Below are 21,363 nucleotides of genomic sequence, written 5' to 3'. Positions count from 1 at the left end.
ATTTTTAGGGAAATATTCAATGGCACATCTCATAACATCCCTTGCTTATGAACTTCCTCTTTGACTTGTGATCCAGCATGCTTGTCTCTTTTTTTTAATCGATTAGCTTATCTCAATAGTTGATTCCCTTCAAGAACTGCATCACTTGATTTGCAGTTCATATCCTATTTTTTTGACAACTTCAACCGAATAGAAAGATTTGAGCAATTTTCTTTCGAGCCATGCCAACATTTTTATACCTCTGATGACAATAAAACTTCGGCGGCAGAGCAAGTTTCCACGCATTAACCTTCACCGTTCTGAACATTTTTTACATCCTGGAACAAGGGGTAATAGCATTAACCGCTTTGAAATTACGCCAAGAGTTTCGTGTAACGTCTCAGGCGAGCTTTACATCAACCCCACCTCAGAGCTAGAAATACTTGTCTTTTCTTATGAATATATACGACATTAGGGCAATCCTCAAGTTTTTGGGATCCTCAACGAATCTACAGGGTAAGGAAGCATTTGCTATCGATCGAGCACATAATTTTAATCTTGAATTTATCATTTTCACGATCTTTTGAAACACACTTGATTATGGCTATCTAACGAGCTAAATTCACACACAATTAACCTAGTTAAAAATAACAACTTATTGCAATGAATATTAATTCCAGACTTGACAGGATATATAATTAAAAAATGCTATCACTTGTACCTTCGAAACGATGACAAGTTTACAACCTACGTGAAAAAACAGCATCTCAAAAACGTTTGAAAGAGCCCATCCCTGTGCAGTATTGCGCGGCAGATGGTTCCATTTGATCCATGAAAGGTCGTTTGTCACACTCTGTACTATGTACAAATCTAAGCTCTAACCCATCCGACATATTCGATTGCAGTTGGCTATCCAGAATGCATTACGCTACTTTCCGCCAACACACCATGCTACTTTGGCCCCAGAATTTCGGGACGAACTTGATGAGTACGGCCATATCTACATGTACCGATTAATGCCACAGTTGGACCTCAGGTGAGTCTCGAGCGACAAGTGAAGCCACAGCGAGATTGATTGTGCCTCTCGGGAGAGAATGCCAGCCTAATAATGGGAATTAATGATTCTACTTTTGAGCTCCATCTTGGCTTTGGAACGAGAAATTCTATCCTTTTTGTGTCTTCACTATTATCATGTTGACTATTGCTTCCCTTTACTCTTTGAAGAGCCTATCCAATTGAAGAGATACCAAGCCGGACTAAGGCTGGAGCAGCTATCATCCACATGATCATGAACAACTTGGACCGGAAAGTGGCTCAATTCCCCCAGGAGCTGGTCACTTACGGCGGAAATGGCCAAGTGTTCTCCAATTGGGCCCAGGTAGAGTTTGAATATGTGTGTGGGAGACTCTCATTAGTGACTTGTTTCTGGATTTTTAAGCCTGGGAGCCAAGTTCCCTTTCATTTTGGGATGATTTGTTGTTGATAGCAAGATTGATCATTCAAAGAGATGCCTACTAATCTTTCCAATCTATGGGGGCTTTCACCAAATGAGAGCCGTCTTTTCATTTTTGATCCCCTACCTTTGTTTCCACTTCCTCCGCTCGGATGGATAAGAAAAGAAAATGGTCTCCATCCAGCCATTCCCTCGTTCCCTCCTGATGTTTTCCTCTCATTAGTTTTGGCTCGTTATGCACTACCTATCAACTATGGATGAAAGTCAAACCTTGGTGATGTACTCCGGGCATCCGTTGGGCTTGTTCCCGAGTTTGCCACAAAATCCCAGACTGGTCATCACTAATGGCATGGTGGTGCCCAACTACTCCACCCGGACCGACTATGATAAAATGTTTGGTCTTGGAGTCACCATGTAAGTTGAGCCACATTTTTATCAGTACTTTGGATACGCATCACAAAATATCATTTTGGATCTATCTAGCTACTTAACAGCACAGATATGTGTTAAGGGTAAAGGAGACAAGATATGCGGCTATGCTCAGCTAAAAGTTCGCACCAAAAGTACTTACTGAGCTATAAGGGAGATCTGACTGTTCTCGTTTGTTACTGACAAGCAATATTTCTCATTCAACTTACCTATTAAACAAAGATTTGTTATGGATTAGAGCCTGGTAATGTGGGAAATTCAAGATGGGCTCATTTATATATGAATGCATTTGAGTTAGGTGGTACATCATTTTTGTTCAATAATTGGTTCATCAAGCAGCTTTAGCTAAAAACCAACAGCTTTCTTGTTAGGTTGAGTAGATCAAATGGCGTCTCTTTTTTCTCTTTAACGTACTGTACGCATAGCAATGGGTTTCTAGACTTCAGTGGATGTCGGAAACACAATGGACAGGGTTTCATGGGATTGATCGCATCGGTGTATTATTGTGTTTTCCCAACCAAGGGGTCGGTCGTCCCTTATGTACCTTCTAGAGATCTACTATGGCAATATGTACATGCAGAGGGAAGGTGCAGTACATCTCAGAACCAGGGGGTTGCATTTCAACGTCCGCTTTTCGAATGGAAACTATCGTTGGATCATGAATGATGGTCATGTTCAAAAAAGTTTGCAGCCTTTTTCATCTGCTCTCTCTCTCTATAGGTATGGGCAGATGACGGCCGGCAGTTACTGTTACATCGGTCCCCAAGGCATTGTCCATGGAACCACCGTAAGTTGTCGGTCCTTCAGTAGCTTATGCTCATGCTCGAGGTCCATTGCATAAAGCACCGTCGAAAAAACGTCTAGCCTAGCATGAAACGATGGAGGGCCACCACCTTCATATAATAATTCATGAGAAAACGTGAAAGAAATAGATATCTGAGCCAGTCTGAAAGATCAGACCTTTTTTGGTCGTTTCGCAATCCAGTTTCACATTTCTTGGTAAATAATGCCCCGCCATTTCCTCCATATGTCATAGTTAACGGTGCTGAACGCTGGACGGAAATATCTGGGCCTGGATTCTCTAGCTGGAAAAGCCTACCTCACCTCTGGATTAGGAGGAATGAGCGGTGCTCAAGCCAAGGTAGGTGCAACTTGAGACTTGAGACTTGAGACATGACCAATTTGTTAATGGAGTTTGCGTTCCTACTTGACGTTTTCTCGACTGGTTTCAGTCTGCCGTGATTTGCGGTTGTGTGGGTATAATTGCCGAGGTCAGCTTGGAAGCTCTGCAAAAGCGACATCAACAAGGCTGGCTTTGTGAAATCGTGGACAATTTGGACGACTTGGTCAAACGAGTTCGTGAGGCCAAAGCCCAAAAAGAGGTACGTATGTTGAACCACTGACCATATCGTATTTGAGAAGGCTATTCCTTGAGGCGGATGTGCATCCAAGCAAATCGCAAAACAACTCTCTTCTCTCAGGTTCATTCTTCCCATTCCTGGGAATGAACCAAGTACTAATGCGCAGATAATGCTGCTCAATTCCCAAAGTCATTTCGGTTGACCTCTTATTTTCAACGCAGCAAGTTGCTCTCCAAGCAGGCATCCATGCACGTGTGTGTGTTTTGTATATAGTATTGTCATTCCTTCTTGGAAACTTCTTCCAGGCCACTAGCATTGGATACCATGGCAACATAGTAGCCGTTTGGGAACGATTTGTCCAGGAACTCGAGTCCACCGGGGAACTTCTGGCGGAGTTGGGATCAGATCAAACCTCATGCCATAACCCGTTCAATGGGGGATACTACCCAGTCCAATTGGCATTTGAGGACGGCCAAAAGGTGAGTGGTGTCTTTTTCTGGTCCCAAAATCTAAATTGGGCCATGGGTATGAGTCCTATTGAGGTTGATGGCCATGATGATGAGGGTGATAACACATACCAGGTTAGAGTAGGCCAGATAGGCCAAAAGGGGGAGGCGGGCTCGAAAAAAGAGATAATGTAATGTACTCAATCTATGTCATGCTTAGGATGCGTCTCGTAAAAATGTCCAAGGCCTCAAGATAAACGAGGCTTGCAACAACATGAGGCATTCCATGCTCAAGAAACATGGACAAAAGGCCACATAATGCAGCCTTTGTTTTAGACCCACGCTCAAAAAACGCAAGCAGCCATAGAGAAACCGAGACAGTTAAAGTGTCGCAATGAAATGTGTACCTTACTTAAGGTTTTCACTGGCTTTGGTTCAATGTTGAGTTCAAACTCGAACTGGAACTGCCAGACGTTGGGGATGAAATGGAGGTTGCGTTAGGCTCTGATTTATGAGATCAATAAAGGAAAGAAGGAAGGGCCCTCTTCGCTCCATATGTACCGCAAAATTGTGTGAGACAGTGTGTTGGGTTCGTCGGTCCATGAAGGGTTCCTTGAGAAACCCTTGCTCTCTCTCCTGTTTCCTCTGAAGTCTTCTTCCCTTAGAAGCATCTGTGTGAGTTTTCGATGGCCATTTACTTGGAATGAGAGTGTCCTTATGGGCTCCATGTGCATACTGCCACCCAATTTCGATATCCCCATGCTATGCATGGCCTATTCAAAGATTATTTTATCGTACCAAGGAGTAAAACTTTCGTCGTTAAGAACTACGTGGGACCTTCTTCCTTCCTTCGGACCGAGATTTATTGCCAGCTCTAAAAGGAGGAAAGGCCACTGGCCCAATTGCAATTGTCAAACAAGTGGAGGAAGTCCTCGGGTGGACTTTCTTCAAAGTTTCAAAGGTCGACGTCATAGAATTTCAAAAGTATGTTTTCCGCTCACGAGGTTAGAATTTAATCCATCTCCCCTTTTCTCTGGTAGTTTGTTGTTTGTCAGATCCATTTCGAAAATGATCCAAACATCCCTGGGAGCCCCAAACGGCCTCGTTTTTGTCTGAGTAGGTAGACCTTCTTGACCTCGGTCTCAGTACCCGGGCAAAGTTGCAACTTCATGTTTTCGACCCAAGACTATTAAGTCGAAAGGCTGCTCAAGCGGTCCAAAGAAGTTGTCAGAGGGTCTTGAGCCAAAAAAACTTGTTCCCCAAATGACATCACAATCCATCTCGCTTTCTTCTCTGGTCCGTCTCTTCATTGAGGTTGACCTTGAACCGGGAGCCCTAGAAACAGATTCTTGCCAAAAGTTTACGAATTCACGACAATCCCACAATTGATCGGCTTGTATCCAACACCAATAGGTGTTGTTCTGAAATCATAAACTTAAAGAATGGCGTTTGTTTCTATCTGCAGCTTCTGGCGAGTGATCCCGCCCAGTTCCAATCGCTTGTTGAAGAGAGCTTGCGACGTCACGTCAAGGCCATTAATACACTTTCTGACGCAGGTGAGTGCTCACTATTCCATAAATATCCTTCTAATTAACTCCAAAAGACCAGGTAAAGTCATTTTACACCCCACCCATTTAAGTCTTGAAGGACCAACACATTTTGGTTTCAATTAAGCACTGGTTTTGCCACGTTTAAAATGACTCCCTTTCAAGCGCTTTTTTTTCTAAATAATGCAAAATATATCATCTTAAGTCAACCTTGCTTTTGAAGCTGTGCAAAAAAACCGTAAAAAGAGCTTTTATCAGAGGATCAGTTTCCGCTTTCTTGGGGGGTCTCTGTTTCTCCGTTCTCTGTTTAATTCAACATTCTGTATCGCTACCCAATGCAATGGAACATTCTCAAGTGTGCAGGTCGAAGAAGTGCACCATGTTTGATCATTGATCAATGTAAAAGTTTCGCTGGGTCGTTTTCATTTGGCAAGGGCTCTTTTTGCAAACTCGAAAGGCGATTACGAACACTTTCATATCCTCGCCAGTCAGTCTTTCCAATTCATTGATCTAAGGGCCATTTGAAGATTAATATGGCTTTCCCATTTCGTTCGGTGCTCTTTTGCTTCTTTCTATGCTTCTTAACTGATTTGGATCGTATTGAATAAATTTGCTAACTATCAGTAAACAAGATCCATACAAAAACAGGTGAGAGAAGAAATACATATTCCAAACATGCGACGAGGCACGGATGTTCCTTGTTATTTCAAGGGGCTCAAGGGTTGTGTGTGGGAGATGCATGAGTCCCGGAAAAGAGCCTCAAATTCGTCCCTGGGGTTCCAGAAATGCTCAGAGAGACCTTTTGAGGCAGCCACGACTGGTCATATTCTGAGGTGGTCCAGGCATTGCTCAGAGCGACGTGTACTGGATTTAAAGGGAAGAAATTAGGTCCAATGCGCCAAAATCCTTCATACACTGACTGACTCTTGGCCCAGGGACTAGGGAGTCGAGACTAGGGAGGGCTCAAGATATGGGAACGTTGAGAGGGCGGCCAGGAACCGCCTCCGATCATGGCATCAATCTGGACTGTTCAGTCAGTCGACTAGTCCAGAAGATGTTCTCTGATCTTTCAAGTTTCTAATGAGTGTGTCTCGAACGTCTCATTGAACATATGTATGACCATGGCTCACTCACATGGAGGTGAATGTAAAGGCAGAGCTAAGGAACTTCATGTTCAACTTTCGACTCAATTTTCTTTCTTGCCTCCTGATCATCTGAATGAGGTTCATTTCCTCAAAATCTTGGCTCTAACAACCCAAATGTTTGAGATGTGCTTTCAAACAGACTCCTTATCTCCAACCGCGAATGAATGAATGAATGAATGAAAGGAAGAATTGAATCTAAAACGAAGTCGAATTATTTCATTGCAGGCCTTTTCTTTTGGGATTATGGCAATGCGTTCTTGCTAGAAGCTCGACGAGCTGGTGCGGATGTAGGAGCCAAAGTGGAAGCCAATGCCGAAAATACCAAGGCCCAGAAGTTGGGAAATGGAACAAGGAAAGTGGATGAACTTGGAATTAATCCTGGATCCCAGTCGAAGAAAGGAAAAGAAGATTGCGACGACGGAGGCTCTGGCATTGCTTTCCGCTATCCTTCTTATGTACAGGATATCATGGGGTAAAAGGAAAATGGGACCTTTTTTGCTGAGTTTGCAAGTTTCCTTTTAGCTATTATATCACAAAGCTAGAGGGAGGCCCTTTCTGAATATCAATCAGTATTTGTAAACTTTTCCTCCTAACTGGATTTCGTGTTACACACCTCGGTGGTCTCATCACGTACATTATTTCGAGTTCTAGAAAAAATAATCTACTGTTCGGTTTCGACAAGTCATTTCTACCGTATGTAATCTTGATGAATGGCCTTGCAAACGGTGCTCTATCACTTGAGTATAAAGTGAGGTCTCAAAAATGAAGTCTCCCTTCCTTTAGCGACATTTTCTCCCTGGGATTTGGTCCATTTCGTTGGGTTTGTACCTCTGGAGATCCAGCTGATTTGGCCAAAACAGATAAGATTGCCATGGATGTTCTCAGGGGAATAATCGAAGGTAAGAAAATAATCATTAAACATGGATACAATGCCTGGCACCCCCGTTCCAACTCATCAAGAAAGATGAATTCGATTAACAGCGTTTGTCTTCCGTTTTACAGAGGGTTTGCCGAATGAAATTGTGCAGCAATATCAAGATAACTTGAGATGGATGAGCGAAGTTGATAGACACCAACTGGTCGTGGGTTCCCAAGCTCGAATTCTTTATTCGGATCAACAAGGTCGAGTGGCCATTGCTTGCGCCTTTAATCAGGCTGTTGCAAGAGGAGAATTGAAGGTGGGCTCGAGGTTATTGCAATATTCATACGTACCAATTACATTGATTAAACATGTTCAGTAGTAGCCCATATTCCACAAGAACTGAAACTTTTGGTCCAACCCATATGAATTAGGGAAGTAAAATGACAATGGTGCATTAGAAAGGATAAATGTTACTACCACAATGAAACACTGCTCATGAAGTTTTTTTTCTAGCCAAACTGAAAATTATAGATTGGCTTTTTTCTTTTGACCGATTTCTGCAATGGGTATTTCTTTATAAAGTTTAAAGACCAGTGCTTTTTTCAATACATTTCTGAGATTGATACCGACATTAAACAAAATTTCACTTGGGTTTACCATGACTTGTATATATCCACAGTTTCACTCTCTCGAATTTCTTTCTGCTATAAAAGCTGCCTTCTAGAAAATTCTAAATATGTAAGAAAAGCCTGGTTTCCCTAGAGAGACACTTTCAATACTTGCCCCCTTTGTACTATGAAGAGTACATCCGGCTTATCTAGTATTCAATCTTCTGTCTCCTAGGCTCTCTATTGAGTCTCTCTAAGGCGGCGATCGTCAGAAAGACTACATTGGTCAAAGAGTGAACAAAAGGCTCATGGTCCTCATTGTTCCAGTGCAGCACTCGACCAATATGTACAACCATTGCTTTATTTCATTGCAATTGATGTAGGCAAAATGTATTTCATGTGTATGGTTGACAATAATAGTCCTTCCCGCAAACTAAATTTTCCTATTGCTTATCCTTTAGGGACCCGTTGTAATCAGTAGGGATCATCACGATGTAAGTGGAACAGATAGCCCTTTCCGCGAGACTTCCAACGTGACCGACGGCTCAGCCTTCACTGCAGGTGAGCTTTCTTCTTTACGAAAACCTAACCCCAAAAAATCATTCATTTGGATGGTCAATAAGAAGAAACTTCTTCAGCTGGCATCATTGCTAATGTCCCTTAAAATTGTTCGTTGGTGCCAAGAAAGTGTTTTTTCCCCTTTTCAACGGAAATTAAAAGTGTCCTTGGTCTTTTCGGTGAAATAGAACAAAAGAGAAAGCCCCCCCCCCTTTCAAGGGAGCAAGCACTCTGAGCAAATCAAAAGCCAACAAGCCAGTAAAGAAAATAAAATAATTTTCCCTCTCCTTTGTTGGTCCATTTGTGTGTGGTAAACATGGATCTCGGCACTGCTATTGCGTGCTCTAATTCAACGTAGTCGAGGAGTTGCTAATGGAGCACTCGAAGACGATTCTTGTAGCCCGCAAAGTCCATCGGGCTAAGCTGAAGGGTCATATTCTTGTGTGGATGTTATGTGCTCATCCTTTACCAACCATGCTTGGTTGAATCTTTTGGCTTTCATGCATAGTTTTCACTCGGCTCCCTTTTTCAAAAAAAGTTGGAACCATGTTTTTCCTCGTCCTGGTCTTAATCTTGCTACTAAAATGGGTAGTCATATACTACGACACTGCTGGCATCGAAAACAAGAAATGGAACCCAAACACAGAGCCTTCTTTTTCTGCACCATACTTTTTCCTACTCGGGTCGAAGAAAGAGGACCTTGGGAGGCCCGGAAAATCGCCGCAGTGAAAAGAAACAAGTGCTCGAGAATGACCCAAAAGTGTCGGCATCTTTACGAGGCCTTGGAGCCTTATTTTCTTCCAACAACTAACTACAAATGAGGTCCAAAAATATCACCCCAAACTATATGCGATGCCGGCCTGTTATATTCCCGAGTCGTATTTCGGTAGATACGAACCAAATGGAATCAACACTTTCTAACGTCTATGAAGAAGAACAACTTCGATGCAACGTGTTCCTATGTAGTTTTTTTTCTCGTTTATTGCAGATATGGCCGTTCAAAACTGTATCGGAGACGCCTTTCGTGGTGCCACCTGGGTAGCGTTGCATAACGGAGGAGGGTGTGGATGGTAAGACACATCCTGGTCAGGAATGCACGATAAGAATGTTGATCCAAAAATTAGCCAATTTTTTTTCGTACACTGAAATTGGCAATGACTGTCTTTAAGAGGGCTAGATAGAGACTACGTAGATTGCGGTTAAATGTAGTTAAATGTCTGGTCCTTAAACGCCCATGAATTACAGGGGCGAGGTGATCAATGGCGGTTTTGGTTTGGTCTTGGACGGCTCTCAAGAGACTGAATCTAAGGCAAATTCCATGCTGAATTGGGATGTGGCCAATGGCGTCGCCAGACGGTAAGAGCTGCTCTCCATCAAACATATTTGACATGACATTAATCCGTCTAATGCATTCATTTTTTCCTATAGAAGCTGGAGTGGAAATGAGAATGCTCAAAAGACCATCAAAAAGACCATGCAACGAGTCCCGAAGTTGGTTGTGACTACACCGAATCCGATTTTGGACCCTGAACTTCTTGATCGGCTCTTTTAACGATCTTTGGACAATTTAGTGGTGTCCTCAAGGACATATATCACGATATAAAGGAAATGGTTTATTGTTAAGCACGACAATAAATTAAGAAAACATGAAAAGTTTGATGTGCCCTATCATGTCACATACTATCGCCTTCGCGTTGTTGTACTCGCGTCTTGACGAAAAGCGTTTCCAGTTTTACGTCTTTCGTGCAAGAAAAATGTTGATTGGACCGAGACTTGTACTTCCTGATCTTGTAGCAATCATTGAATTGGATCAATGGTAAAGGGAACTTTATCGGCTGCTACGATTCATTCATAGTATTTAATAACCTTGCCTTGACGAAGGCTTTTTGTTTGCCGAATAAAAGGACTGAATGAGAACAACAAAGCCTTGGGATAGTGTTAATATTCCGTATATTCAAATGATAATCACGTGATGTTCTCGATTTCACAACGCCTGAAAGGTATATTGAACTGTTTAAGGAAATAGGATTGTCTAGGGATTGTCTATAATAGTTTTAAGTGAGTTCAAACTTCAATTGATTGCATATCATGCGTTCCCAATGTGCAAGTACATTGTACGTACACTGGAGAACTTTAATAGAAGAAAAATCAAGTCTGAGTGAGCATTTTCAAATGGGAGGGCCACGCAGTAAAACCATTTTGCAAAGTATGGATAGGGTTTATGCTTGCGTTTCTGCGTTCGGTAGTACTTGAGGCACTGGGGTATGTATTAAAAGATGCAGATGAAAACGGCTAACGGTTCTGTTGATAATTTTGCCGCGAGTATTATTTGTGCATAGGGAAAGTCACAAGCAAAGTGGATGTAAACACCCGTACAATGGGCACTTGTCGTACTTTTTACTTCTTCTTCGCACTGCGTTACACTTACTGAGCTAGGCCCAGGCACTAAAGAACTTTATTACTCTACTGTTTGTAGCACGTGGTTGGGAGGAATAAGATATTGATATTTGACGAAGCAAGATTGATGCAAGGGGGAATAATTGGATGGAAGCAATATGCGACATCAATCGCAAATTGCGGAGTTTGTCGGAAAAATAGATTGAGATCGTTGGAGAATCGTTATTACGTCGTCGAAGTAGAGAAGTAGTTTAGAATTAGTGTTAGTAGAGCTGGTTAGCAGAAGTTGACAGAAATATAAAATCACTAACTTTGAAAGTACTATTGCTCTTAACATTGCCTATTTGGATTCGGTTTCGTAATCGTAGGACGGAGGTACGTCTTCCTGGAGTTGATCTTGCTCCTGGAGTTGTCGGTAGTAGGTGGCATTGGCCTCAGCCAAGGCAGCATCTGCCTTGGCCTTTTCCATGATCTGCTCGGCCTCCAGCTGCTTGATGACGCTTGAAAACGCGTAGGGAATGACAAAGATCATGATGAGCAATCCACCCAAAAGTATCAGCAACGTGGGCATGATGTCCCGAATGTCCTTGCAAGTCACGCCTCGGTACCATGGAAGTTTGGCGGCTGCCTCCAATTGTGACGTCGTTTTGGAACGCCCCGATGCCCCCGAAAACACCGAGACCCGATCTGCTGGAACACCTTCCACATCGTCCGTTTCGAATAACGATCCCCGTCCCACTCCCGAGGTGACCCGCTCACTTGAAACTGGATTGTATTTGCTTCCCCCAGTTATGTTATTGGGCACTGCTGAGGCATCGATGTTGAGGACATGGCCTTCGTGGACAGCCATTGTCTTTACCCGTTGTGCCGAATTAGAGTTGGCCTAGAAGTGAAGAGTGATTGGCGGTTATTGGTTTTCCTGGCAGGCCAATCTAACAAATCGCCATGACTTTTATGGAGCAAAAACACCGGCCTCAATGGGCTGGCCAAATAAGTGGAAAGGCCACCACCAAATCCAAAGTTAGCTTTAACCAGTGTCCTTCTCACTCAAGATGCAAAGGGGGCTTGAAGGGATTGACAGATGGGTGAAGAGGCAGGCTCAAGAGGGTGAGATTGAGAAAAGTGGACAGGTGAAAAGGTGAAAAGGTGACAAGGTGGGTGCGGGAGTCAAATGTCAGTCTCGTCTGGGTGGTCTCGATGCGAGTCAGATTTGGGGCCGCCCTTTCGGGTTCAGTACACTGACAGCATGGCAGCGCCCTCTAATGGAATGTCAACTCTATTCTGCTTTACAGCAATACACACCAGCACTTGAAGGCTACGATTGACCTTGTCATGGACCGTATAACAGGCAAGAAACCATGCAATGTTCAGGAGAGAGAAAGAGAAAGAGAGAAAAGAGAGGCGGGGGAAATCCTAAAAGAATGGATGAAACTGGAGGTATGAATACATATCCAGGAATTTGGAAACAAATCTTTGATCCGTTTGGAAGGGTGACACGCCTTTTCTCTCACCAAGATTTGAAAAGTTGGATGAAACAGCGATGCTGCTCTCTAGATACACATATGGCTATGAACACAAACTCCCAACAATGTGAATAACCATCTACAACATGGTACGAGACAAGTACGTATAACGAAGTGAGTTACGAACTTGTTGGATCAAAAAATCATTAGGGTTAAGGGGTTTGAAACGAGGCTCATATTACCAAGGCTACCGCACTTTTTGGGGCTCCTGCACTTTGTGGGATTGGAGAGTTAGTAGGCGACACATTCTTGTCCATGGCTTTGGAGGTGGACTAGGGGGGTGGGTAATCTAGTACAAAGGGATTTGTTTGGGGGTGTGGGCGAGGCTGTGCAAGTGCGGGTGCAGGTGCGGATTGGAGGAGGGCGGTGAGAATGTTGGTGCTTTGGATGATCAGAGAGCGGAAGCGTAGTTAAGTAATGCATCTGATTGATCACGGACCTCTGTGCTCCAATTTGCGATGATCTTACTGAGAACAGACAGGAACAAAGGTTCAGCAACATGGGTTAATGTATGTACGAGGGATGGCCAATTGCATTTGCCAAGTATCCATCATTACAGGAGTCATCAGCTGATTGCTCTCACGGTTAACCATTGATCAAGCTTTACTTTTAGCTTTACGTTGATATATTTTTCAGATACACCGGCCTGAGCTCCTCGATCCATGCTTAACTTACGGGAGAACATATAGTTTGTGTAGAGTTAGTCAGGAGAGAGGTTTCAAAATTACCTGGATAAGAACGATATCCAATGTGTTTCTGGTGTGTGTCCAAAGGATCAAGACAAGCCAGGGCGCAACCGAGCAACAAATCACTGAAGGTCTTGAAGATGACGTTTTGTTCCAATCAGCTCGACCTGGTGCACTTCGAATCAAGCCTTGCGCATGGCAAGCACATCGGAACAACAAGAAAAAATGAAAGCTTGCCCATTCAGAGTAACCTTGACACAATCCAAACAGCCAAGTGAGCTAATCTTATTCTTCGGAGACCCTTTCAGGTGAGGACTCCGAACTCAACTATAACTTTTACTTGTCGCACTTTGGAACCTCATCCTTGTTTCGCCACGGCTTACTATGTACTGTGACTGAGCACTACGTCCACGACCGTAATACTGGACCAACAGTCCTCACTTGGCCCTCACTCACTCGTCAGACCCTCGCTCAGCAACACTGCTGCATTCAGTGACTTCAAAGCCGGCATCAAACCTTGGGGGCAATAACGCAGAGAAAAGCGACGGGCACCAACGAGGAACAACGACTCTTACTTGTAGAAGTGTTCCTTTCCCCGGCCGCCCTCAAACTCCGACCCTCATGTTGTTTTACTTCCATTTTGGTCCCTCATGCAGAGTTCTTTGAGCCCTAGTTGTTGTGCATGAGAAGAAGACCAATCCGCCTGGATCTCTCGTCTCTAGTACTAAATGCAGTAGAGGCTCCATGTACTCCAAATGCTACACACTCCCACACTCCCACACACCCACAACCCACAGCTGGGCTTTGGCGGTCCAAATTTTGAGGAGGTGCTGAGTATGGAGGAGGGCAAAGAACGAAGGCTGTTCGGGAGTGAAGGCAGCGGATGGGTTACTGGGCAGCCTGCTTGCTCGAGTGGTCCGTCGGTGGCTCGAGCTCTTTCGTTCTCGCTTTCGATCTTCCCAAGAACAGAGGAGGGAAGTATTGTGTTCCAATAGTTTATATATATATAGGGCTCTATTGTATGTTTTTTGTATACATCATATCACGGTTCATTCTCATGTTCAACCTTGTTATAACTCAAATCAAAATTTAATCACATACACCAAATGATTTACACTTTATGTAGGAGGGCATTAAAATGACATTCAGCCACATGATGAAGTATTGAACAGGATGTACATTCTAATACAATTGTGCAAAATGTGTCTTTGATTAAGGACTTCTAGAAACCTGGACTGTAAACGGGTTTCCCGTCGAATTGTTTGCGTCGGTTTTTTTTTATATTTTCCTTTGCAGATCCATATCTTTGGAAGTCCATGAATTAGCCCTGTCTTGAACCTTTGATTTATAGCCACCATTAATTTGAGGGTGGGATAAATAGCTCAATCATTTTTCAGGACTTTGATGTAACAAAAAGTTGCCATGAGTTTGTTGCAGGCGGGGACTTGAGCGGTTTGATGGTGCTCAATAAACACTGATCTTCATCCAACTCAATCAATGACTTTTATGACTCTCCTCACATCTTTTGATCATTTATTCATCCTTTTTGACATGGTAAGCATTTCCTCACATGAGCAATAGAATTGCAGGAAACATGAATGAGACAAACGAAAACTTTCCTGTCAAACTGTCAACGCCCAAGATTTATGCTTAACTGGCTTTTGATTAATAGAATAATTAGGTATATTCTTTTTGGTCACTAAAATCCTTTTTTTTAGGTTTTCCATTACATCATTCTGAATTCATCTGTCAACGCCTACAATCTCAAGCGCAAGCCGCCTCAAGGCCAATTTGATTATTGGTTCAATAAGAAGTTAAGACACTTATTGAGGGAGGTCATCTTTATTCTAAGTGACGGGATGATCATTTCTTGAAATGAACATGGAATGTGTTATAAAACTTTGATCACTTTTTCACGGGTATTTCTGTCCATTTCTTAACCTTGAATTGATGCATGAGCCACCGTGACACATGTGTATAATTAGACATGTTTAGTTTAGCTGGTAAGAATCATTATGTTGACTCAAAAGACAAATGGATTCAAAATCTCTTAGAGAATAGCCCCAAGTCCTGGCTTTATAAGTCTGAAGGCTCTCTTAAATCTCTACAACACTAACAACGAATGCGTACCCAAATGTAGGCAAACTAAGCCTCAAAATCTTCCTCTCGAGTCCGGTGGCCGGACTCGAGAGGAAGTGCTAATCTCAATGTTTGTTGGGGTTTTTAGTTACGTTTTGTGGCTCGTTTACAACTTTATTCATAGTATGAACACAAAGCGTCAAATGGTTTTCCCTAATTTTATATTGTTTTAAAGAAATATGTTGTTCAGCGCTCTGATTTTGGACATTTTTTCGAGGGAGAATTTATACAAACGTCACAACTAACTCGCACCGTGATCCAATTGAATTTTCTACTATTGAGTGTATTTTTTCTACAAAACTCAAAAAGTCATTTTTAGTGTAATTCTGTCGTTGTGGGAAAATCTTGTCTCAATATCAGAATACTGTATGCTTTAATAAGTCGAAAAATCGAAATAAATGACATAATCAGTCTATGCCCAGTGCAGGTAGGCTTTGATGTTTGTCCAGTTCATCCTCCGCAAAATGCCCAAGATCAGGGTTCTGCACTACGTACATGTTTTCTTGAATTTCCTTTAAATCACGTGTATAATTCTTGTTAAATTGGCGGAACTGATCACTTCTAGTGGTTTTGGCTGGTACTTGTATTGCATGGCAAAATTCAATCAGTTCCACCAATTTTATGAGGATAAAGTGTATGAAATGCAGGATGCTAACAAATGTTAAAATTACCCCCCCCCCCAGCCTTTGTTGTAGAAGGTTCCGGTGTAACTGAGCAGGTTGGGAAAAAATGGACAGAGGCATTAAAGATGGATTAGGCACTCATTCATATAGTGCTAATTTGGTATTCGAGAGCAGCCTTGGATTTGGTCTGGTTGTGTCAGTGATGCTAAAAGAAGATAAAAATTGTAAGGGCCCATACCAGTAGATCGCCCTTCCTTGGCCAAGCCGGTCCACGGTTTTCTGCTTGACGCTGGCGCTCAGACAATACTGGAATCACCAAACCTTCAGTTCAAAGTGTTAAGACTTAAGTTGAAAAATGATGACTTTCTGTTATCGATCTCTGTGACTCATCTTCGTATACAGCTTCAATAGAATTAAATTGTGAACACCTTAACTTGTGAGAGACAGTAATATCAACGCAAACACTGCCAATTCAAGGTCAGATCGGTTCCGTCTCTTTCTGTTGATATATTTCATTATGACAATCAGATAGCATTGATGTAGAAAAGTGTCAATGAAATGAGGTCAAATTTACGAACTAATGCCCGACTTTTAATACTTAACTCTCCATCACACACAGGTGCTGTATTTTTCGTCACTAATCCGCAGTTTTACAATATTTTGATTTGTCAATAAAGAGGCAATTTGAGCTTATACCTGTCGCTCCTCTTCCTTCCTGACCAGTGTGTACAGAATAAGAGTTGCGTTGAAAGTCCTAGGTTTTTAAGTGCTTATCGAGGACGAGGGGTTTCTGAGGATATCTGCGGTCGTGATAATTGGCAATCGCAGGTCAAGTTCCAGGCAATTTGTTTTGGCAAATATTAGGAATGCTTCATTTATCCTTGTGAGTCTTTTGTCACAACTCAATGTGTCTCCATGAATTTTTTCTTGGAATGATTGGTGGTCTGAATTGCTGAAGCTCGGAGCTTTTATGAATTAAATCGTAGCACTCTGCTTGCCTACTAGCACATAGCTGGGCTTTCTGCATAATGATTCTCATTTCAACCGGTTTTAAGTCCATGGCGACCATAAATAGGGGCGAATAAAACCCAACTTTTGGATCCAAAAGGTCTTTACGATCGCTCTCATGCCTCGATAAGAAGGCCTCTTTCCAATCCAAATGTATAATGCTTGGCAAGTTTTCAACAACCAAGCCGGTCAGGAGGACATCATCTATGAAAAGAAATGGAGTGTCGGACAACTGCTCATAGATCAACTTGATCGCACCAAGAGTTGTGAGGTAAGCGGCTCCGGCACAAAAATTGGGGAAATCATCCCTCGGATACTCATTTAAGTCTAGGAACCACTTTGAGTTTTTGCCTTTAGGATTCCTGATGGGGTTCTCCGTGGTTTGAACATAGCATAGAATGAACGAAGTGCTTGGAAGCATATCAAACGCTTGAATATATCTTGGCAAATGTAAGGTGTCGACAAAAGTATCATCGTCAGCTTTTAAGATGTACTGGACGTCGGGACAGTTTTCGATGGCCCATCGATAGGCTGAGGCGTGTTTGAACGTGAGGTTCTTGTAGGAATCTAAAAAATCTAATTTTAAGATGTCACCAAATTGTTCGCTTTCAGCTTTTGTCGATTCCTCCAGCTCGTCACTGCCACTTCTGGCCAAAACGAAAACAGTTAAAAAGTTTGGCTGATTAGCCCAAGTCTCTCGGATGGCATCACGAAACTCCCTCCTCTTTGCATGTGAATGGATCAGATTCAATATAGTTGAATCTTTGGCACACTTGTTCGCAGTTAGCACCCATGGTCTTTGAACGAACGTTAGATCAAACGACTTGACCTTGGCGACAACACAACACACTATCACAAATGTCCACACAACTGAAGTACTTGACATACTCACTCGATATTAAGCTCCAACACAAGTCACGTACATATCCGTGAGACATCATCAACACAGACAAAACTCGGCTCAGGTAAAGGTAGACTCAGCATGTTCATGACACACCAGCTGAAGAGCAAAATCATACCAAATGATGAAACTAACTGTAAAATGTACGAGGGTTTTACAAATTTGGTTGATAATCATTTACTTTGTGTACTTGCTTTATGAGTCACATTTGACCAACACTTTAATGACCCTGTCGATATTCTATTAGGCGATTTTGTGATTTTCTAGTCTTTGTCAGTTCTAAGCATTGAGTTATCAACGGTTTTCGAACTATTAATTTCCAATTTCTTGGCCACCATTTCAATTGCCGCGGGATAAGAATTTGCATATCATCGAACTTCTCGACTGGTCCACTTTCTAAACACAGATTGATATTAAAGGGAGGATCACTTTGACGTACCCAGAGCCAAGAGTGTGACAGAAATATCCAAAGAAATGCTACTTTCTGCTACACTACACTCAATTGTAACTTGTAAATTGTAATGGAGCACTTGCTTCTTCAAACTATTTGGTTCAGCACCAATGTTTAGCTTGAGGGTGGCAGATGATTCTGATCTGAGAGGAACCTAAAAGAGGACCACCTTAGTTTTGGTTTACGTTACGATTAATGAATGCACCTGAGTAAACATACACGAACCTAAAGTTAATGCTCATTGATATTGACATTAACAACTTTGTTAGCACATTAGCCTTTGCTCAGATTGATTGACTCCACAAATTTGAAACAAACCTTTTTGATGGCAGCAAGGATTACAGCGCATACCGTCAAATGGTGGAGCTAAATAGAACATCATCTTTTGTTAACAGTGTATAATCCCCTTTTACACATATTGCACATGCCACAAGTAGGCCAGGCTCGATGCAAACGAAATATCCAACTTTGAGACCTTGCACATTTGGACCATATCTATAATGCTACGGGAAAAGATTTAAGTCGATAACCTTTATAGATGTTTAGAAACTACGATCGTTATCGGATCTAACCTGTCAACCCAAGCAGCCCCTTCGTGTCCCAAGATCATTGGTGATTCGACCATGGCGTAAGCGTTACCTTCATGCTTCCAGAAATGCACATCTGAGCTACAAATCCAACCGAGTCCATTTTTTACCAGCACTGCAAAGCCATTCGAATGTGGACCATTTTTTCATGTTTTTTTGGTTTGGTTTTGTCACAGGCTTTTCTAAACACTCCAGGGGATGTAATCCCCATCACTACTAGAATGAAAGGGTGTAGATCGTCAATTTTGTATCGTTTAATCTTTATATGATATTTGGTTTAACAACAAATTTGAGTTGGCAGACCGAGGTGGTCCATGAATGAGGCGTTGATCTCAAATGCTAATTTTGGTTTTACAATCTTATATCGTGGGCACCAAAAGGACAAGGTGAGGATCTTATTCTTATTCTGATCACATCTAAATTGTATATCTATCGTGATTCGCTTTGGTAAAATTCTGTTTTGGTTTTAACTTCGACAACGAGGATGAAGTAATGAAATGAATAGCTTCCTTCAAAGCAGATAGAGATAACACTTAAAATTACCGGTTTTTATTTGGCCGCGATTTCCTTGTTCGAAGTATTGACGAACATGTAAAAGTTGTCAAGAAAATTCTAACCTTCGTTCTTGCACTTGATCATGACCTTGATGGCTCCACCAGCCCCAGTTTTGGCTGTTTTAAAGGCTTCAACGCTCTCTTCCAATTGGAATCGGTGAGTTATTAAGGGCTTGACATTCACTGCTCCAGAGGCGACCATCGAAATAGCTTTGGGATAACAATTAGCATACCGGAAGATGCCTCGAATGTCCACTTCTCGGACACAGGCATTGACAATAGGCATGGTGATTTCGGACGCACCCAACCCTACCAAGACCACAACTCCTCCCGATTTCGTGGCAAAAATGGCCAAACGAATGCTCGATTCCGCACCGCTACATTCAATGCCTACATTCGCCATTTCTCCGCCGAATTGACCACTGATTTCTTCGATCATTTGATCATTGGTAACTCCCTTTTGAACCAAGTAAGTGCCAGTTGCTCCCATTTCTTTAGCCACCTGAAAGCCAATCATAGCAATCCGTCTTTTACCAATGATGGCCATTTTGAGAAATCAAAGTTAATGAACGTCACCTTCAGTCTGTGCGCGTCAATATCCGTTATGACAACCTCGGATGCTCCCATGGCTTTGGCGGTGAGTAGATTTACCAAACCAATAGGCCCTGCCCCACAGATCAAGACTTTCGAACCCAGGGTAACTCCAGCTCTGGTGCAAGCATGTACACCCACAGCCAATGGTTCCATCAATGCGCCCTCTTCTAAGGAAACATTGTCCGGGAGTTTGTAGCAGAAATCCGCTGCATGAGTGTAAAACCGACATAGATTTCCATCAATCGGAGGAGTGGCACAAAATTTCATTTCAAGGCATAGATTGTAACGCCCTTCCTTGCAAAAGGAACATCGACGGCAACAAACACCCGGTTCAATGGCGACTCGATCTCCTTTTTTAAGCCCTTCGACTAGATCTCCACATCTAAAAAAAGGTTTAATTAGAGACATTCGATCCAGTGAAATAACCATAGATGACGGGTCAATTGAAGTTACCTTTCAATAATCCCAGCCGCTTCATGGCCAAGAACCATTGGGGCTCTAACCACGAAATCGCCGATGGCTCCATGTGTCCAGTAATGTACGTCTGAGCCACAGATGCCCACAGAGTCCATGCGAATCAGAACCTCGCCCGGAGCCGGCTCGGGTATTTTTCTGTCCTCCAATTGAATGTCATGGACACATTTTAGCACAGCAGTAAGGTTGTCGGTCATCGTGAAGGCAAAGTGTATCTGATCCTGTTCAAAACTACGCTCACTTTGAGCACGCCGTTTGTTTTGGTCTTTACTTGGAATGATAATTTATATGAGAGAGTTGTTTTCAATGGCATATGCGTACTCTGTGACACACGCGGAGATGAACCTGTTTGATTGGATAACCCAAGGCTTATTTTGATGTCATTCTGGCTCTTGTTAGATATGTTTCGGATAAAAATGTGAACATATGTGGTCCGACAACCAAATTATGATCCTACTATTTGCAAATGTTTACTAGGACAAATGTTTGTATTGTTACCTAGTGACTCTGCATAGTGAGACAGAAGGGAGACTTCCTTGTGATTCTGTATTCATAAAAAAAAAAGCTGGCTGATATAAAAGCTGAATGGCTTTTAAGCCAATTTGTTTTCAATTTCGAAAATATATCTCATTTGCAGTTCAAAATAGACCATTTAGCAACTATGAATTTCGAGCGAATTTTATTTTCAAAACAACTCTCACAGTACTATCAGAAATAGAGAGCGCAGATTTTAGATTCGGCAAATGCACCTGATGCTTCTTTTAAGATAGCTCTCTACGTACGCCAACGCTGTCCTTGCCTTCTCTCAGTAACTCCTAGCCTTCATTGGCCCGTCCTCATTGTTATCTAGCGCTGCCAAAAATAACTAAAGACACCCAAAAGTCAGGTTCCAGGTGGCCTATTTATGAAAAATCATATCAGAACATAACACATTCTCTCTTAGCTCCTGATTTCGATCGCTTTATAAGTAACAGTGTTCACTTCATGATTGAATTTTCAACCTACTTGCCGTCTTTTTCTCCTGGAAGACCGTTTTTC

The 21,363-nt window shown here is 42.4% G+C and overlaps 4 protein-coding genes across 5 annotated transcripts in view; 1 reads left to right on the top strand and 3 right to left on the bottom strand.

The window, feature by feature from the left end:
- The window catches only part of LOC131886619 (urocanate hydratase-like), an 11,217-nt gene extending 1,172 nt beyond the window's left edge, over positions 1 to 10,045 (top strand). The window contains exons 2-16 of the mRNA XM_059235008.1: positions 885 to 1,015; positions 1,204 to 1,357; positions 1,656 to 1,846; positions 2,582 to 2,648; positions 2,898 to 3,002; positions 3,094 to 3,243; positions 3,528 to 3,701; positions 5,134 to 5,224; positions 6,586 to 6,832; positions 7,144 to 7,259; positions 7,363 to 7,538; positions 8,292 to 8,391; positions 9,377 to 9,458; positions 9,634 to 9,744; positions 9,817 to 10,045. Of these exons, the coding sequence (XP_059090991.1) occupies positions 885 to 1,015; positions 1,204 to 1,357; positions 1,656 to 1,846; positions 2,582 to 2,648; positions 2,898 to 3,002; positions 3,094 to 3,243; positions 3,528 to 3,701; positions 5,134 to 5,224; positions 6,586 to 6,832; positions 7,144 to 7,259; positions 7,363 to 7,538; positions 8,292 to 8,391; positions 9,377 to 9,458; positions 9,634 to 9,744; positions 9,817 to 9,940 (2,019 nt within the window). The 3' untranslated portion in view covers positions 9,941 to 10,045. The remainder of the gene's footprint in view (positions 1 to 884; positions 1,016 to 1,203; positions 1,358 to 1,655; positions 1,847 to 2,581; positions 2,649 to 2,897; positions 3,003 to 3,093; positions 3,244 to 3,527; positions 3,702 to 5,133; positions 5,225 to 6,585; positions 6,833 to 7,143; positions 7,260 to 7,362; positions 7,539 to 8,291; positions 8,392 to 9,376; positions 9,459 to 9,633; positions 9,745 to 9,816) is intronic.
- Positions 10,046 to 10,321: 276 nt separating this feature from the next.
- On the bottom strand, positions 10,322 to 13,524 carry LOC131886626 (uncharacterized). 2 transcript variants are annotated; one of them, XM_059235014.1, is made up of 3 exons: positions 13,037 to 13,524; positions 12,491 to 12,775; positions 10,322 to 11,668 (listed from the first exon to the last, which is right to left on the bottom strand). In XM_059235014.1, exons 2-3 carry the CDS (start codon positions 12,563 to 12,565, stop codon positions 11,126 to 11,128), a joined length of 618 nt encoding a protein of 205 aa, XP_059090997.1. In that variant the 5' UTR covers positions 12,566 to 12,775; positions 13,037 to 13,524; the 3' UTR covers positions 10,322 to 11,125. The 2 variants fall into 2 exon arrangements, with proteins under 2 accessions (XP_059090997.1, XP_059090998.1); XM_059235015.1 differs by lacking the exon at positions 12,491 to 12,775 and having other exon boundaries at positions 13,037 to 13,507.
- A 2,650-nt stretch (positions 13,525 to 16,174) lies between these two features.
- LOC131886624 (beta-1,3-galactosyltransferase 5-like) lies at positions 16,175 to 18,162 on the bottom strand. The gene has a single exon (XM_059235011.1). The coding sequence runs from the start codon at positions 17,648 to 17,650 to the stop codon at positions 16,652 to 16,654; it is 999 nt and encodes a 332-aa protein (XP_059090994.1). The 5' UTR covers positions 17,651 to 18,162; the 3' UTR covers positions 16,175 to 16,651.
- A 1,074-nt stretch (positions 18,163 to 19,236) lies between these two features.
- Positions 19,237 to 20,617, bottom strand: LOC131886623 (sorbitol dehydrogenase-like). The gene is made up of 3 exons (XM_059235010.1): positions 20,305 to 20,617; positions 19,834 to 20,233; positions 19,237 to 19,759 (listed from the first exon to the last, which is right to left on the bottom strand). The coding sequence occupies exons 1-3, from the start codon at positions 20,520 to 20,522 to the stop codon at positions 19,316 to 19,318; spliced, it is 1,062 nt and encodes a 353-aa protein (XP_059090993.1). The 5' UTR covers positions 20,523 to 20,617; the 3' UTR covers positions 19,237 to 19,315.
- Between the last annotated feature and the right edge of the window lie 746 nt (positions 20,618 to 21,363).

The sequence above is a fragment of the Tigriopus californicus genome, chromosome 9 (genome assembly GCF_007210705.1).
Source record: "Tigriopus californicus strain San Diego chromosome 9, Tcal_SD_v2.1, whole genome shotgun sequence".
NCBI classification, from domain to species: domain Eukaryota; kingdom Metazoa; phylum Arthropoda; class Copepoda; order Harpacticoida; family Harpacticidae; genus Tigriopus; species Tigriopus californicus.
This window is presented reverse-complemented; position numbering and strand designations above follow the sequence as displayed.

What these genes read in the sequence shown, in the direction of transcription:
- LOC131886623 (XM_059235010.1), bottom strand. Translation starts at nt 20,522, where the DNA reads ATGACCGACAACCTTACTGCTGTGCTAAAATGTGTCCATGACATTCAA. An exon ending in GCGGCTGGGATTATTGAAAG is followed by an intron (nt 20,234 to 20,304) that starts GTAACTTCAATT and finishes ACCTTTTTTTAG; the next exon opens with ATGTGGAGATCTAGTCGAAG. An exon ending in TTGACGCGCACAGACTGAAG is followed by an intron (nt 19,760 to 19,833) that starts GTGACGTTCATT and finishes ATTGGCTTTCAG; the next exon opens with GTGGCTAAAGAAATGGGAGC.
- LOC131886626 (XM_059235014.1), bottom strand. Translation starts at nt 12,565, where the DNA reads ATGGACAAGAATGTGTCGCCTACTAACTCTCCAATCCCACAAAGTGCA. An exon ending in CAAAAAGTGCGGTAGCCTTG is followed by an intron (nt 11,669 to 12,490) that starts GTAATATGAGCC and finishes CTTCACTTCTAG; the next exon opens with GCCAACTCTAATTCGGCACA.
- LOC131886624 (XM_059235011.1), bottom strand. Translation starts at nt 17,650, where the DNA reads ATGTCAAGTACTTCAGTTGTGTGGACATTTGTGATAGTGTGTTGTGTT.